Source organism: Pinus tabuliformis, chromosome Q, assembly GCF_031772625.1.
Source record: "Pinus tabuliformis cultivar Carrire ecotype Pingquan chromosome Q, CPIR1, whole genome shotgun sequence".
Lineage (NCBI taxonomy): Eukaryota > Viridiplantae > Streptophyta > Pinopsida > Pinales > Pinaceae > Pinus > Pinus tabuliformis.
This window is the reverse complement of record NC_142296.1, coordinates 276,541,443-276,560,247: the sequence shown is the minus strand read 5'-3', so window position 1 is coordinate 276,560,247 and position 18,805 is coordinate 276,541,443. Positions and strand designations below refer to the sequence as shown.

At 35.4% G+C, this 18,805-nt stretch overlaps 1 protein-coding gene across 1 annotated transcript; it reads left to right on the top strand.

Annotated features, from left to right (window-relative positions):
- The first annotated feature begins 10,688 nt into the window (after positions 1–10,688).
- Positions 10,689–13,554, top strand: LOC149219296 (putative H/ACA ribonucleoprotein complex subunit 1-like protein 1). The gene is made up of 5 exons (XM_089384310.1): positions 10,689–11,221; positions 11,365–11,513; positions 11,660–11,775; positions 12,838–12,887; positions 13,082–13,554. The coding sequence occupies exons 1-5, from the start codon at positions 11,062–11,064 to the stop codon at positions 13,210–13,212; spliced, it is 606 nt and encodes a 201-aa protein (XP_089240436.1). The 5' UTR covers positions 10,689–11,061; the 3' UTR covers positions 13,213–13,554.
- Positions 13,555–18,805: the final 5,251 nt, after the last annotated feature.

Here is an 18,805-nt window from a genome sequence, read left to right as displayed (position 1 = left end):
AGAATTTGTTCGGGTTTTCCTCTCAAGAAGGAGAGGTTTTGGCCATGGCTAATAGCCTATATTCTCTGTCTCTTGTCTCTTTATGGTTTATGCATTGGTAGTTGTTTGATGAAAAAGAACACTAATAATCTAAGTAAAAGAAGATCCTAATCTGAGAAAGTAAAAAGCACTCACAAGCAGCTATCTAAAGAAGATAAATCACCTAATATTGATGTTAAAGAGAGAGTCCATACAGGTTGGTAGAATTTTTATGATTGTGGAAAAACCTGTGAACAATTTTCTGAAACCAACGTTTCAGACTAGCTTGGTGAGTCCATCATTAGGGCAATGTGATTTGTATTTTGAGAAGAGAGAGCATGAAATCATGGAGCTATTAATAGTTAATTGAAAATCATTTGATGTCTTCTTTTATTGTCGGCTTTTTAATTGACTCACTGATTGATAATTATTTATTATTTAATTTATTTAGTTATTTATTTGTTTATTATTATTATTATTTATTTTATTATTATTTTTTTAATTTATTTATTTAGGTTTATTTTTATTTATTTATTTATTTATTTATTTTTGTATATATTTAGATTAACTAATTATTATTATTATTATTATTTTATATTCTATGTTATATGTTTAAGTTCTTTGCTATGTATTAAATGTTTTATAAGTAATGTATATAATTTAAAGTACTAGTTTGAAGGATTATTTAAGTTGTCTTATTAAATTATATTTAAAAGAGAGTTAGGGTTGGTCATATATATATATATATATATATAATATTTTATTTTTAATTTTTTATTTTATTTTATTTATTTATTTATATTATTTTTTTTTTATGAATGTTTGTATGTCTGTTTTTTTATTTTATTTCCTAATATTGATGCCCTAGATTTCTCAACATGATCTAGGCTGGTTTATTTTAATGTGATATACATATTATGATTGTTTCCTTGAAAATTTATCTATAATTTTTTATAAATAAAAACAAAATTACATTTGACATATTCAACTGAACCAATTTTCTATTCTTATTATTTGTTTTAATGTTTATTTTACTGACCCTACAACATCTCTTCCATATTGAGTGAACATTTAAATGTTTACAAATAAGGTATTTCTCATAGGTAGGAAATTACAACATCACATACTAACTAAACAAAAGAATGAGTTTTAAATGCAAAAATAAGTACCCAAGGGACTTAAACATGTGCAACCCTCGTGACCTTAAACATTCATAATTCGGTTATATATCTATATATATATATATATATATATATATATATATATATATATATATATATATATATATATATATATATATATATATATATATATATATATATATATATATAATAAACCAGTATCAATTTCGATCGGGAATCAGATCAATTACACACAACAACGGCCCTTCGACAACCCTCTTAGCAGACTAGCGATTATGTTTCCATCAGAGGATAGACAATTTTACCTGGAAAATGAAAAAATTTGGACAGTTGACATGACAATGATAGATAAAAGCTCTAAAGAATGACTAATTGATGAAGTTCTTTATCAACCTGTTGAACACACACATACATATGTCATTAGGTTCTTACATTTTTATTTGTTTATTTTCACTTGTGCAGGAGTGCGGAGCTCCGCACAATGAGCTAATGAGCTCAGCTCATTGTGAAAATCTCTGCACTCTGACACAAGTGAAAATAAATAAAGAAAAATGTAAATAGTTTTTTAATCGTCAACAAAAAAACATTGAGAATCATCAACATTAAACACTCCAATTATGTGTTCTACATGGATACTATTCCAATGCTTAGCATATTTATTGATCATGTATCCTAGTACAATGCTAAGTATCATTTTAATGGTTGTTGCAGTTAGAAAACAAATATGGAAAATTACCTGGACAACAAAGAACTTTGGACGATTGACATGGCGGTGATAGATGAAAGCTCTACACAATGACTACTTGATGCGGTTCTTTATCGATCTCTTAAACACACACACATATACATCATTAGGTTATTACATTCTTATTTATTTATTTTCACTTGTGTGAGAGTGTGAAGCTCCACACAATGAGCTAATGAGCTTAGCTCATTGTGTGGAGCTCCACACTCCCGCACAAGTGAAAATAAATAAATAAAAATGTAAATAGTTTTTTAGTCATCAACAAAAAAATATTGGGAATAATGGACATTAAACACTCCAATTATGTGTTCGATGTGGATATTATTCCAATGTTAAGCATATTTATTAGCGTATCTTAGTATAATGTTAAGTATCGTTTTAATGGTTGCTGCAGATAGAAAACAAATATGGAAAAATTGTTGATTATTTCAGAGTAAGAGGGCATTCATATATCAATTGGTCAACTAACATGTTAGTGAATCTATTGGTGTTCCTTGGACAATGTGCAAAGGTGCATATGCGCCCAACTACATGGTTAGTAATTTCTATTTTAAAGAGGTTGCATTTAAATGCATCTTGCAATATACACGTAGTTAGTCCTTACCAATCCCTCTAATTATCTGATGACATCATTAACAGTGCACTTTGCATTTCCAAGGCTTGTAAGAACCCTGTGAAGCTCTTGCGAGGAGATTTTTTCGTCCATGCCGGTGCCAAAGATGCAAAAAACGTTCGTAAGGTCGTTCGTCACAGGGAATATACCTTTGCTAGCGACAATGGCGGTGGCATTGGCGATGTCAACAATATTGAAGGAATATAATTCTTGAAGGTCAATGCAGTGCGACATGATGCGAAGAAAGCTGTCATAGGATCATAACATAATGAAAAAAGGGCGTATCTAGGTCAATCGATGCCATTAACAATAGAACCAGGAAAGTGTGAAATGATGTAGAGGAAGCTTTTCTCGGATTTTCTTATCAATTTTTTCCATTATTACTAGTTCCATTTTTTTTTAAGATTGACTACCTTAAATTTCCCCATGGCAAACTAAGCAGAGGAATCAAGGTAGTGAAGCTTATCAAAGAGCATACCTAAAGTTTTCTTTCACTCTTTGATTTCTCTAAAGAGTCTGGGCATGCCAAAAAATAATTCAATACAGTGGTGTGGCAGTTGTGTTTTCTTGTATTTGGTTCTTAATATATTTTGCCTAATCCAATGATATGAACTATTCTCGTATTGGTTTTCTTGAAATTGTATCAGTAAAATTGTTATGTGATTATGTATTGCTTTCGTGTTGGTTTTCTGAAATTGTATTGTTTCATGGTTAATTCACAATGCAATTGAAAGGATCAGATTGGAAGGGTGAGTAAGTCGTTCGGTGCATGGCGGAGGGTGTGTTCAGGCTTAGGGATGGCTATGTTCCCTTTAAATCTCATTGTCGCTCAATTTGTGATTTTGGAGTCATTTCAAATATATTTTCGCCTCCTCGTTATTGTTCATGTTGAGTTTGTTGAAAAGTGTAACTAGGTTCGGTCTTCATAATGACACGTGTAATCATGATTTTATGTAATTGATGTAAAGAAGAAAAAAAAAAATTTAATGCTTGAGTCATGGGTTTCATGTTCAAGGAATTTTATTTTAGTTGAAGCTCCCATTGTGAGATATTAGGTTTGGTCATCAAGTCATAAAGTCTAGTGAGTCAATGTCAAGGATTGAATACCCATTTGAGCATGTTACATATATATTTGAGTCTAGAAGATCCTCCAAGACCGAGTCAAAGCACCTCTAACAAGTCGACCTTCATCAAAGCAATCAACCATCAAGTCGTCCTAGAAGTAATTGCAAGTCAGCCTCAAGTCACGGTCAATAATCCTATATAAAGAGGCACTCGACCTCTCTCAATGACACAATTCACACTCATCATTCAAGCTCAAGGAAGAAGAAAAAGGTGTGAGATAAAGGAGGACGAAAGAAGACAAAGAGATCGAAGTTTTGGGATCGGTCTTTGGGTTACTTCTCTCCACACGTGCGAAAATATTTAGCGTTTCAATCTGCTGCAGAAATGTTGAGAGTTGCAGTCACATTGAAATGTCAAAGAGTGGTGTTAACAAGGTCTAGTTTGAAGGACAAATTCACTAGAAAAGAGAAGGAGGCATAGTGAAGGAAAATGAAGATAGATCTCCCCATTATTCTCTCTCTCATGTGATTTAGGGTTTCTGAGGTTGGGCCAAAAAATTGCAGAAATTGTAGAGGAGCCAAAGTTACAGTAAGAGTGTTGTTGGGGTTGAAAAGTGAGGTCAAGGAATAAGTTGATTTGGCTTAAGGATTGACTTGGTCTTGGAGGATTCTTGGTCAAGGGTCTTGGTCTTAGTATTCGTCAATTGAAGTTTCTATAAGAAGAAAAACCCGTTTGGTTTTTCCTCTAAAGATTGGAGAGGTTTTGACCTTGGTTGATCACCTACATTCTGTGTCTCTTGTCTCTTTATTGTTTATGATTTGATAGTTGTTTGATGAAGAAGTACACTATAATAATCTAAGCAAATAGAAGAACCCAATCTAAAGAAGTAAAAAACTTTCACAAACAATTATCATATCAAGAGAAATCACCTAATTCTAATGCCCTAGATTTCTCAACATGGTTTTAGAGCTAAGGTAACAAATCAAGGAAGGGCATCTCAACAAAGGGACACTCAAGCATTCAAGGAATGAAACTTTAGAAGAGCATCAGAATAGATATAGAAGATCATCTCATCCTAAAAGCATTTTGAAGTCAAAATTTACAAGGAGTGTCAAAACCCTAGATTAAAGAAGAAGTATTCACCAAAAGAAGTCCTGGGATCCTGGCTTAGGTCATCATCAAAGAAAAGGACCTCAAAGACCCTATTTCCACTCAAGAAAGGAAGGACTTTGAGTTAAAGCATCTTGAAGACTACTCGCCAAGGGTAGCTAGATCAAGGGCATTGTCATCATCAAAGATATCAAGGCAATCTCCCTCTCCTTGAAGCAAAGGATTTGATCTCAAAAGAAAATCCTTATCCTTGAAGAATATCATCCAAGAAGCATCAAGACATAATCAAGAAGTCATTAATCATTGTCAACAAAGGGATCAAGTTGAAGGGTTCATCTTCACTTGACAAATAAGTATCTTTATTCCTATAATTAAATTTAGTAAAATGACTTCATTTTGCAAGGAGATCAACAAGTTGGTTGGGTCATCGAACTTCCTTGCATGGAAAAGGAGGATAGACTTGGTCCTTCAGGACAATGAAGCTATTGATCATGTCAATGGCAAAGCCTCCAAACCATCTGAAGGGAAAGAACTATCTAAATATATGAAAAAGGATCTAAGGGCCCAAAGGATCCTTATAGAACCCATCAAGGATTCCCTCATCCCATATGTAGCAGACTTGGAGACATCAAAAGCGATATATGATAGGCTAGCATAATTATTCTCTGAACGCACGACAGGAAAAATCATATCACTAAGATCTTATCTATGCAAATTGAAATAATCAAAGGATGAAGGGATATCTACATGTCTCACAAAAGCATCTCTAATAAGAAATCAACTTCAAGATCTAGGAAAGATGATATCCGATAAAGAAATGATTACCATTGTTCTAAATGCTCTAATTGATGAACAAGGAAACTTTGTATCAAAGGCCTATGAAGAGGAGAAAGCTATCCCATTCAATAATTTGTGGTCACTATGCAAAATGAAGAAAACAAGTTGAAGGCAAAAAGTGATAGAGGATCAAATGAGTAGGATCAAACATTTGTTGTCATGTCAAAAAGCAAAGGGATATTTGGAAAGTTTGGTCCTCAAAAAAAGAAGAAGATCAATATTTCTCAGATCCAATTCTACGGATGTCAAGGATATGGGCACTATAAGAGAGACTATCATAAGCTCAAGAAGGACAACTTAAGAAGGGAAGAAGCCCATATTACTAAAGAAGTGGAAGAATCTGAAAAAAAGAAATTCAAGGAGGAAGTAAAAGACCTCTATTATTATTGAGATACGTTTTCCTCACCTAAGTTCTTCTCGAGTTTCTGTTTTTTGTTATAGAGTATAACTATCATGTTAGGAATCATTAGAAGCGTGATAGGATGCATCATGTTAGGAGATGGCATCATAGAAGCATACGATTGAAAGCAAGAGCTTGTGATCATAGGTAAGCATGAAATATAGCTGAAATGAAAGTCTATAACAATCACCTATGGACAATTATAGCTATTGGCAACCTCATTAAAAGCATAAGTGGTACTTATGGTAAAAAGGAAAAAAGTTATCTAGTACAAATTTCATCATACACTAGTCAAAGGAAGCATTTGCTAGATGAGGATACTTAAGATTTTCTATTGGAATCTTCGTCTGAATGTTCACCAATTAAAGTGTTTCATCAAGAATTGCAACTTATGGAATTCATGGGATGATGGTATGATGACAAAAGAGGTGAAGCACATCAAGGGATTGAAGTTCTTTCAATCAAGAAAGTTACTAAAGGAAGTCTAGATGACCTAAAGGAAAATGAGGTATGTATACTTGTATTTTAGAGTCATGTCATAAGGTTGCAGGTAACATGGATAAATGCTCTATCTCGAGAGCATGATCAAAAGAAATTATCTCCTCCTTTAAAAAAATGTAGCAAGGCATGAGTCACACATTAACTAGATGAAATCAACATAATATGTCTTCATATGAAATATGAGGTGGTTGACAGTAATTGGAGGAACTCTGATTAAAAGTTCCTAGGAAGAAAAATGTGTGAAGAAAGAAGGAAAGAGATCGTGGAATATGCAACCATGAAGAAGGCAATCAACATCCAAGAACGGGAAGATTTGACAATGATATATCCATGAAAGATAGGAAGACCTTGACGAAGTCTAAAAAAGAAAAGAGACTCTTGACAATATATATCTTAGATATCATTTTTTGGGGTTCAACTGCGTTAAGAAAGTCATTCATCTGTGACCATTTCCATGAGAGGTAGTCGTAACTAACTAATTTCTCATGATTTTTTAATAGTATATATATTTTGGAGATGTGTCAATATGTATGTAGGATGTTGATACACATAGGAATATGTCATGATGAAAGACCATCACAAAGGTAATTTTGATTTAATGGTTATTGTTTTAAATAATATCTGGATGGGCTTATGCAGGGTTGCTAAGAGAAGAGCTATGGATATCTTCCACCACTGATGACCATGTAGTTGGATGAAAAGTCCTTAAGGAAACATGGCATGAAGAAGGCAACATGGCATGAAGGAAGGTCAGATATGAACTGATGGATCACTTTCCGATGAAAGGAATAATGACATGACTGACTCATGGATGAAAGTGATGGATGGTTTGTGCCTTGCAAAGAATTCCGAAAAGCATGAAGACTTATGAATAAAGAAAAGAAGTTCATGACATCATAAGGAGGAGTTCTTCAAGAAACTAGTTGTCCCATCATCTCCACCTAAAGAGCCATTGTTGGTCCCTAAATAAGAGGGAGCTTGGAAACACGTTTCTAGCTTGGTAGAAACTTGGAAGCAAATTCCTAAGCCAATAGGGACGTTAGGTGAATTCCTTCATTGGAATAGGTATATCCTCCCTAATTAAGAGGGAGAGATATACACATCATTCTTGTCTTCACTTGGGAAGACATAATGGAGGATTGGGTAAACATCTAGTATTCAATACTATTTGAGGATGAGTTAGGGCATCCAAGATAATATTAGTCGTAGAGGACCGATATTCTTTGAGGATTGGGAATCCAATATAAGAATAGTCCTAGGGGAACATACTCTGAGAGAACTCGGGTGTGGTATGTTCCAAGAGAGACAATGATGGGGGTGACTATACATCATTGGTCTTGCCAACATTGAGCTCCGATCTTGTGGAGAGATAGAGCTGTTAGTCAAGGCCTTGTTGTATGACAATGTTGGTCGATGTGATGCTATACAAATGGGTTACCAATCTGACTCTTTTTATGAGAATTCTTCAGATTAAGAATATCCAAGTACCGTGTGTAAATTATGAATACCTCCCTAGTTAAGTGGGGGTGTTGAAAAGTGTAACTAGGTTCGGTCTTCATAATGACACATGTAATCATGATTTTATGTAATTGACGTAAAAAAGAAAATAAAATTGTTTTTGTAATGCTTGAGTCATGGGTTTCATGCTCAAGGAATTTTATTTTAGTTGAAGCTCCCATTGTGAGCTATTAGGTTTGGTCATCAAGTCATAAAGTCTAGTGAGTCAATGTCAAGGATTGAAGACCCATTTGGGCATGTTACATATGTATTTGAGTCTAGAAGATCCTCCAAGACCGAGTCAAAGCACCTCCAACAAGTCAGCCTTCATCAAAACAATCAACCATCAAGTTAGCCTAGAAGCAATTGCAAGTCGACCTCAAGTCATGGTCAAGAAGCCTATATAAAGAGGCACTTGACCTCTCTCAAGGACACACTTCACACTCATCATTCGAGCTCAAGGAAGAAGAAAAAGGTGTGAGATAAAGGAGGACGAAAGAAGACAAAGAGATTGAAGTTTTGGGATCAGTCTTTGGGTTACTTATCTCCACATATGCGAAGACATTTAGGGTTTCAATTTGCTGCAGAAACCAGAGTTGCAGTCACATCGAAATATCAAAGAGTAGTGTCAATAGGGTCTTGTTTGAAGGGCAAATTCACTAGAAAAGAGAAGGTGACATAATGAAGGCAAAGGAAAATATATCTCCCCATTATCTTCTGTCTCATGTGATCCAGGGTTTCTGAAGTTGGGTTGAAAAGTTGCATAAATTACAAAGGAGCTGAAGTTGCAGTAAGAGTGTTGTTGAGGTCGAAAAGTGAGGTCAAGGAAGACGCTGATTTGACTTCAGGGTTGACTTGGTCTTGGGGGATTCTCGGTCAAGGGTCTTGGTCTTGGTATTTGTCAATTGAAGTTTATATAAGAAGAAGAATTCATTTGGGTTTTCCTCTCAACATTGGAGAGGTTTAGGTCCTATCTGATCGCCTACATTTTGTGTCTCTTGTCTCTTTATTGTTTATGCTTTGATAACTATTCGATGAAGAAGAGCATTATAATAATCTAAGGAAAAAAGAGGAACCTAATCTAAAGAAGTAAAAAACATTCACAAGTAGTTATCATATCAAGAGAAATCACCTAATTCTAATGCCCTAGATTTCTCAACAAAGTTTAAGAGGGATTGTCTATAGATCGACAATTGCACTTCCATAGAGTTGTGTGAAGGAACATTGTGCATAGGTGGCTTTCATTGTGTGGCGATTGAAGCCACCTTAGATTTCTCAACAAAGTTTAAGAGGGATTGTCTATACACTGACAATTGCACTTCCATAGAGTTGTGCGGAGGAGCATTGTGCATAGGTGGCTTCCATTGTGTGGCGGTTGAAGCCACCTCCACACTCCACACTCCTCAATGCTTTTTGAACTTAGAAATTTGGGAAAATACTAAAAATATTGTGAATCAATCATTAGATGAAAAGATGGTGCATAAATTTCCTGAAATTTTTTGATCTTAGGTTGGGATAATTCTCACGTTCACTTAGGACATTTTTTCCACATTACAAATCCAAGGAAACCATAGTTCCGCCTCGAGCTTTGTGCATATGATATATTGATGCAAAATTGTCATCACATAGAACCGTCATTTGCATTTTCATTTTCGACTATCATTGATGTGTGGAGGCGGGAATAGCGAAAACCGTCGTTTGCATTTTCATTTTCAATTATCATTGATGTGCGGAGGCGAGAATAACGAATGTTGTGTGGAGGTGCTTTCATTATTTGGAGGAAGCATGTGCAGAGGTGGCTTTCATTGTTTGGAGGAAGTGTGTGCAGAGGCGAGAGTTGTGTAGAGGTGGCTTCAGATGTGTGGAGGAAGATTGCACGTAACGATAAACTGCAGAGACAATTGCAGAAACAAAGCATTCTTGAAAAGCAACAAAACACAGACCCCACATTGCCTTAATCAATTAATTAGCAGTAAAGACAGGGATTATGCTACATTGCAACTATTACCCTTGTTATTTACAATTCTATTAGTAATATTTCATAACAATTTAAATTAACAAATCTTTTTAAACTAAAATGTTAACTAGAACAAATTATAATGCTTAAGATCTTCACCAAAATCACATGGAGAAATATTGGGAACTCTTTCATCAAAATATTAGATTAGTATTCCCACTTTTTTTCTTTCTAATTTTTCGCAGTTTTAAGTAACAACAAAATTCTTCCTAATTGTTAAAAGTATTTAGGGATGACATATTATATATATATATATATTATTTTTTTTTCATTTAGTTTTCTTTTTAAATGTATTTTCTCTTCCTAATTTCAATTGGAGTTATTTATATGTGTGACTTTTTGGTGTTTAAGATAGATTTTATTGCGGTGAAATCTTGATTTGTGTTGTTTAAACTCACTTTTTGAATGCAAATATGAATTCTATTACTCTCAAAAACTCAAACTCGCAGTTTCAACTAATCCCTGCAAAATTCTACATAAATTATATCGGAAAATAAACCAAAAAGCTTTTCCCACTTATAAACGACACTATTTCCATTTCGATTCTTAAAAAAAACATAGATTTACCATTCAAACTTGAAAAATAAATAAATATATGTATAAATAAACATATATTTTTATTTTTGTGCGAGAGCAACTCATTTTTTTTTCTTCAGTATATCATTAGTGCATCTTTACAAATTAATGACGAGCTGAAATATTATTTGTCATATCAGTATAGTATATTAATTAGTTGCTGTTTTATTAAATTTGGAATTTTTTTTTATCTACAAAACCCTAAATCTCTACAACGTCTTAAAGCCCTGAATTCAAATGTTGGAATGAACCCTAAACCCCAAATCATCAAAATGGTGGAATGAGCCCTAAATCCCGTGATGCTAAGACAGTGCGGACCAGCAAACCATCTGAAGGCGCAAATGCTTTCGATTTGCCTGCTTTCTTCAGTGGAGTAGAAATCCCTTCACGACTGCTAATTGGATTCATTCCGCCGAGATTCAAAGCCCTTCAAGACTGGTAATTGGATTCATTACGCCGAGATTGAGGGCTCAAGGATTGGGAAAGAGAAGGATTAAGACTTTAAATTTACTTTGAATCTTCCGTTAAGCAGAGTCAACAATGAGACCTCCAAGAGGTGGAGGTAGTTTTAGGGGAGGAGGCAGGGGTGGCAGGGGAGGAGGCGGCGGCGGCGGCAGGGGTGGAGGAGGCGGGCGTTTTGGTGGAGGACGAGGTGGTTTTGGAGGATACAGAGACGAGGGTCCTCCTGCTGAAGTTGTGGGTGAGTGCCTTTTTGCATTTAGGTAGTTCTGATTTAATGAGTTTGCTCGTAGGGTGTGCCAATGTAATGTTTTTTACGCATTTTCTTCTTCATTTGGCTGAATCTAAGAGGCCTGCATTTCTTTTTCAACTAACAATGTACAGAAGTTTCAACATTTCTCCATGCCTGTGAGGGAGAAGCGGTGACTAGGCTTACCAATGAGAAAGTTCCATACTTCAATGCTCCCATATATTTGCAGAATAAAACTCAGATAGGCAAAGTTGAAGAAATATTTGGTCCTATTAATGAAGCTGTAAGTTAAAATCTTCTGGGGTTTTCTGCTTGCTTATCGTATTATTTGTACCTTTTGATTTTCATCACTTGGTTTGCTAGTAGGGGTTTTTTTCGGGTTCTCAACAAGTATTCTATGGATTTGTCTGCATTTTGGTGTGTCTACAGTATTTTTCTGTAAAGATGATGGAGGGCATAATTGCTACCTCATATACTACTGGAGACAAGTTTTATGTTGATCCTGCAAAGCTGTTGCCCTTGCAGAGATTTCTTCCTCAACCCAAGTAAGTCGTTCTCCTTTTTAAATAAATGTGATGTTGATGCTTGTTTATATTTTTCTCTCAATGTAGTACTGTTTTAGGATTAAAGTTGAAACTTTGTACTTGGGAAGGCAATGCATCTTTTTCCTTGGAAGTGCTTTAAAAACATATGATGGGGGTTGTTAAGCGGTTAAGCTGTTGAGTCAACATTTTCATTACAGAGATCCCGTGTTCAAAGGGTTATGGTATGTTGTCACATTAATATGGACAACATTAGCTGCCGCATTTGGGACTGGGTGGAAGCCAAGTGATCTTGATGGTTGTGTATCTCAATAGATGAAGTTGAGGCTCGGTACAACTCCTAGGTGAATTTGACGGCATGGTCATTGATATAATTTGTGTGTATAGCCCACTTCCTTAACTGAGCGTTTAGTGACCCTCCTAAAAAAAAATGAAAATATGACCCAAGGTGCTCCACTGCAAAGAGTGGACTTCTTTTGACTTAGGTGGCAAGTCTGATGGATAATTATTCTGCCAACAATGCCCAGCACTTGCATCTTCATCCCTTTGGAAATCCTGCCATATGATTGGTGGTACAGTGGGCCATACTGCGGGTAAAATTTAACCTCTGTGAAGGGCCTACTACTCTCCTTCTTAACCATAGATTGTTTTAATGTATTACTGCTATTTTCCCCTGCATCCTGTATATCTGTACTTGTATTTTGAGTTTTGGAAAGTTTCCTTCGACTCTTAAGTTTTGGGTATCCAGCACCTATCAAAAGGTGGGAACAATATACACATTACGTGGCTTGATCTTAACATTTTTGGTGTGTGCCCACTTTATTTGGCTTAATGGCTACCATGGCTCAAATGCTCTCGTGCCGGAGCGTGCTGACCACTTTTTTGCGGAATCAAACTTTAATGGGGGCTATAAATTCCTATATAACACTACTTCACTTTCATATATTCAGTTGTTCCCTTTTTAAGGCATCAACAATGGTTCCTATATTTTAGTCTAGCTGAATTTATTGGCTATTAGTTCAGGATGTGATCCTTAATCTTTTCGTTTTTGTTCTGTTATAACAGGGGCCAGTCGAATGGTGGCAGGGGTGGTGGGCGTGGCGGTGGGCGTGGAGGTATATGTTGTTTTTTTTACCTGTTTTTCTAAAGTTCGTTCATCTAATATTGGTGATGGAAAAATAATACCTAAAATATAGAGCAGAATCTTATGAGGGCATGTTTATACTTGTATTGAATCAAGAATGTTATGCTGGAATGATCTATTTGCTGATTTGCTTTGTTTCAACTTGTTGATATTTTGTGAGACCAGGAAGAGGCGGTCCACGTGGTGGTGGTCGCGGTGGTGGGTTTCGTGGGAGAGGTGGACCCGGTGGAGGAAGAGGTGGTCCACGAGGTGGTGGCCGTGGTGGTGGTGGGTTTAGGGGCAGAGGAAGATATTGATGACCATACGTTGGTTATTAATTATATGGCCTACTCTGATAGCCAGTTTCTTCCAGTAGTAGTTGTTGAAAAGCTGAATGCCATGGTAGTGAATTTCATCATCCATTCTAAAGTGACCAAGTGAAGTAAGATGGTGGGCCATGAGTTGTTTGCTATATACCCATCCCTTCAATTTCATAGGTTAACATCTTTCTGTGTTTGTAACCTGGAAGCTTGTTGCAAATGGATTCAAGGTGAATTGCAACTAAAGCCGGAATTTTATTTTAAAGTTTTGGTAGCTGTATTCATATTTTCAATTAGTGACAAATTTTAATGATCAATCAAAATGATATTTCCATTATCCATCATGTGCACTGTGGTGGTTAAAAAATGTTGCCATTTTACGTTGTTACTCGTGCTCCAAGATGTTATTTTATAGGATAATATATCATCAAACATGTTATTTAATGATTTTTGCTGTCCTATTGTTAAATTGTTTTTCATGAATAGGACAAGTGAGAAGACAATAGCCAATATCAGGAAGTCAATAATGTTAAGTCACTAGTTTATATAATGACAGTAGTTATTCGAGTTATAAATATCAAATTTTAAAATTTACATGGCTGTGCTAGTGTATTTCTGATTTGATAGCATCTTGAAACTTGGTTATGAATAGTGAATTTTAAAGTTTATATGGGTGTGCTCTGTAGCTGATTCAATAGCTCCTTGAAACTTGAAAATTAATAGACAAGAAACAGGTCCACTCTCACCTGCCTAACAATGGTCATTTTATCAAATTTGTTGAGTTTCAGACTTGTCAACATGTATGGCAACCGGGATTATGGCTGATGTACACAACATGCTTGATAATATCTGAAGGAATTATGATTGTTTGAAATTCCATGATGAGCGGAATGGCACATGGGTATTCCTGGAATCCATCATTTGAAAGGGCTTTTCACTGCATACAATTTTCAGACATATGGCCAGATTACTTATAGTTTTTGTTTTCACTTGAGGGATCTGTTGGCCTTTCAAATGTGTGCAAGACAAGGAGATCCAAGGCGTAATTGGATGAGTCAGCAGTTTTTGGGGAATTATCTAATAATATATGTATACTAAATATAGGATATTGAATGTTGTGGGCTAAAACTTTTAACATGTCTTTTCATGGAATGCAGCTTTTACTATGCATCTCTAGAGTTTATAAATTTATATCCTAACATGAACCTGATGCTCTTTCAGTAAATATCATTTGGCACATATGAAAACCTTATGGGTTGTCATCAGTATTGCTCTATATGGGTCAGACTCAGCAAGCTCTGCAATAGGGTAAATGTGTTTGCAATCACATTATGAGAAGATATTTAGCTGACACGTTCTTTGGAGTGTGGACTCTATCACGTAAGTGGAGTGTGGTGATATAGACTATTCTTGCATGGATAATCTGTGGTCCTTTGTGCATTCAGAACTTGCATAACTGAAGCAGAGATATGCTTCATGACTGTTAGAGTGGGAGGCTTGAAAAAGTAAACAATGATGTTGATCTTGAATTTGTCTATGCTGCTTCTGGAAGGCCAAAAATGATTAAAATGGAAAACAATGATAAAAGACATGCAGCAACTGGCAAGATGCAGTTGTATGGAAATCAAGAATAGAGTTGATGCATTTTATGCAGAGAACAGACCACACCCATAATTGCGGAGAATCTAATGCCATGTTGGAGATTTTGTTAACGAAGAGAAAGGTGGCTGAGTATGCTCCTTGTACAAGTTTGGTACGACATGATGCAAAGGAATAAATTCTCAAAAGGCGGTGATAAGTCTAGATAACTCTGAAATATTACTTTGGTGGCAGATTCTACTATGTTAGTTCTAAGGTCATTATATTGGATGAGGTATTGTAGCAGAGGTTGGATGTGAGTAGAGTCCAACATTATTTTATTTTTGATGTATAAAATATTTAAGTACGTATCTATAAATACTAAATAGAACCTTATGGTTTAACCTGTGGCACCACATTGCCTTCATATAATTCCTAGCTGAATGTATTTGAGAAATTGTGTGTAGTGAAAGTTTGAATTATGTTTCTTCTATCATTATGTGATAAACAAGGGCAACTGTGTAGCTGTAGTCCCTAGTCTGCAATTTCAGTAAATGCTAGTCAGTATTTGTTGTTTGTTTGCATTTTATAATAGCTTGATGTGTTTGTTGACAAAGCAACCTCCTTTGCCAAACCGACTTCCAGTCTGTTAATTAACACATTGAGTTGTCTGTATGTCAGATTTTCTAGGTAATTTGAAAAACTGAGTGTATATGGTTTGCTGAGGGGTAAACCTAAGAGTGAAATCTTATTGGAAATGTTTTCTGATTTGGTATATTTATTGAATATCCTTGTTCTACTGACTTAAGATATTGAATAAGTTCTTTGAAACTCCAGATCAGCAAACTTTCATAACAAATCCAAGTCATATTACCCTACAAGTCATCTTTTCACTTCTCTATAAAGTTTAAGTTTTATTTATTATGGATAGACAGAATTACAATAGTGTCGATGTAGGTGCCATTTTTCTAGAGTATTGAGAAAGCTTGGATTCTAGAATGTAAATATTAACTAAGCAATTTTTGTTTGTTTGTTTATGCATCTATTATGTAGCATTGGGTGGTGATTCATAATTGTAGAGAGTTCATAGTAGAAGACATCTTTATTTTTGTTAATTAATCATTAGGATAATGAGTCGATCCTCAATACTTCAATGCCATACTGTTATTTAGATATCCATGGTTTTCTGCACAAAATTCATGACATGCATGCTTAAACACTTAATTTCAGGGTAAAATCTCTTCTAATGCCATACAGTTATTTAGATAGCCATGTTTTTCTGCACAAAATTTATGGCTTGCATGCTTAAACCCTTTTTATTGGGTTAAATATGGTTGGTGGACTCTTGGGTCTCTCTCTCACACATACTTGCTTAACCAGATACAACTCAACCCTGATTTTAGAACATCATTATGAATAGTGGGTCAATGAATCGTATGATTCTGATCCAAACAAAAGTTTTCCAATCTACCTGGAGAATGCTGGCGCAAGCCTGTGCCCCATTGTGCTGGTAGATTCGATGGTGCTAATTACATGAGATCTATGTATGTTCAAATAGGGGCTGGATATTAGCTATCCATGAGAGCAAAAGAGGTGGTGGGCTCTTCTCATAAATTCATGAAAGCATTGGTGAATGGTGATGATGCTGGAGAGGTTGCATTTGGGTCTTCATCTTCAAAACTAAAAAAACTCTCAGCCATTGTTATCTCAATGTCCTCAAGGAAGGGGATGAAGTGATTGTTCATGAGACCTCCCTATCAACTTTTGGAAGGTGAATGAGGATTTCATCTAAATAAATTTAATTGTGTTAACCATGAGAGAAAAGATTCAGAAATTTATAAATGAAACTTTAGAGATAAATTCTAGAATGTGAAAGACACAAAAATGATCCTAAATATCATCGAAAGACACAATCAGGAGATGTAAGCTGAGTTATATCTAACCCTGTAAATGCAGTAAAATGTGAAACAGAAATTTAAATTAATTTTAACTTTAACCTAGTTTATGGTAAAATTTCTTGGCCATGCAAAGCTCTTCATCTTCAAAATTCAAAAAACTCTCAGCCATTGTTATCTCAATGTCCTCAAGGAAGGGGATGAAGTGATTGTTCATGAGACCTCCCTATCAACTTTTGGAAGGTGAATGAGGATTTCAGCTAAAGAAATTTAATTGTGTTAACCATGAGAGAAAAGATTCAGAAATTTATAAATGAAACTTTAGAGATAAATTCTAGAATGTGAAAGACACAAAAATGATCCTAAATATCATCTAAAGACACAATCACGAGATGTAAGCTGAGTTATATCTAACTCTGTAAATGCAGTAAAATGTGAAACAAAAATTTAAATTAATTTTAACTTTAACCTAGTTTATGATAAAATTTCTTGGCCATGCAAAGCTGGACAAGTAAATTTGGGAACCAAGTGTAGTGCTGGGAAGGCACTTAAAACAGAAATCTAAAGACTCATTTCCAGCAAGCACAAACAACAAACTGAAATGAATCGATTGCGTCAGATATACCAAAACCACTTACTGGCCTTTTCGATTGCATCAGACATACCAAAACCACTTACTGGTCTTTCCGAACTGCATACAGAAAAAAATAAGTCAAGTAGATACAGAAATAAAAAGTAGGATCTAGGCATGATGATTGGCTAGTCTCTGTCTCATGTAATGGCTGGGTAATCCATTTTGGCTTCTTGATTGAACAGGCAAAGTAACTAACATATGCCAGCAAACTGAAGGCCAGAGTGAGCCTAGGCACTTTGGTGAGCTGTATCTTTTAAATGCTACATGGTATAATTCAGTTTGTTTGGATTTTGATTATCTGGTCTCTTGTTTCCTCTCAATTGAATTTCTTCCAAAAAATTGACGCTAAAAGCTACTAGAAGCTTTGAATGAGGCTGACCACAAAGCTGTTGCAATATTCTCTCTCATTTCTAGCGTTGTATTCTCAGCTGTTTTTCACCAAGAAGAGACTCACGAACTTGGTTGGGGAAGCCTTTGCCGAGTATCATCCATTGAACCTGGTTATTTTGTAGTAAGAGACGTGCCCCATACTTATCAAAGCTGTTTAAAAGGACCCTAATAGTGCAAAGTTCAACAAGGTAGCTGCAAAGTAGTGAATGTCCAAGCAAAGTAACAGGGAATGGAGAAATGAGTGCTGGAAAACTGAAGGCCAGAGTGAGACTAGGCACTTTGGTGAGCTGTATCTTTTAAATGTTTCATGGTACAATTCAGTTTGTATGGAATTTGATTATCTGGTCTCTTGTTTCCTCTTATATCTAATAACAACTTGAACACCAATCATGCTAATATAAATCAAGCAATAAGCAAATCAATCTGAGTCGAATACCCTACTATTGTTATTTGCGAAACCGATAATCTTTTCATCTGCAAATAGCTATCCAACGAATGAGCCCCCCCTATTATTATTTTATTTGCAGAACTTGTAAGATGTACTGGCTTCTGACAGGAATGGAAGATAATTGCATAGAACAGGTAAACATTCTCTACGCCTTTATTTAGTTGATTATGTAGGATTTTTCAAATAGTTCTGTTCATTATTGATTTTACTTATTTTTTATTTGCTGTGAACTGGAATTAGTGTTATGGAAATGGTCTTATTTTGCTTTTATGCAAAGCCCTAGAACCGGACAGCCAAATTTCCTGTTAAAGAGCTTTTAAGAGTTTTCATTTAAATTTTATTTGTATTCTTGTATGGCTGTTCTAAAATCCCAGCAACCCAACTCCTTATATGGGGCGGTTTCACAATGCAAGAATTTGCAAACCTTCGCTTTGGGAACTGTGCTGATTATGCCTAACATATTCATAGCCTGCCAGCCTGCGTCGAGAAGTCCTTGTGGACGAAAGACTTGAGAGCTTCATTTTTGTAATATATGATCACCTCGATAGTTAACAGGTTGAAAGCCCACATATTAGGTATTACAACACAAAGAACCACCCAGGAATATTGCACCTCCCTAGGTAAGGAGATAATTTCAGCGGCATT

Bases quoted from the DNA above. Each gene is read 5' to 3' on its own strand.
- LOC149219296 (XM_089384310.1), top strand. From the start codon at position 11,062: ATGAGACCTCCAAGAGGTGGAGGTAGTTTTAGGGGAGGAGGCAGGGGT. The intron at 11,514-11,659 runs GTAAGTTAAAAT...GTGTGTCTACAG, and splicing joins TTGGTCCTATTAATGAAGCT to TATTTTTCTGTAAAGATGAT. The intron at 12,888-13,081 runs GTATATGTTGTT...TTGTGAGACCAG, and splicing joins GCGTGGCGGTGGGCGTGGAG to GAAGAGGCGGTCCACGTGGT.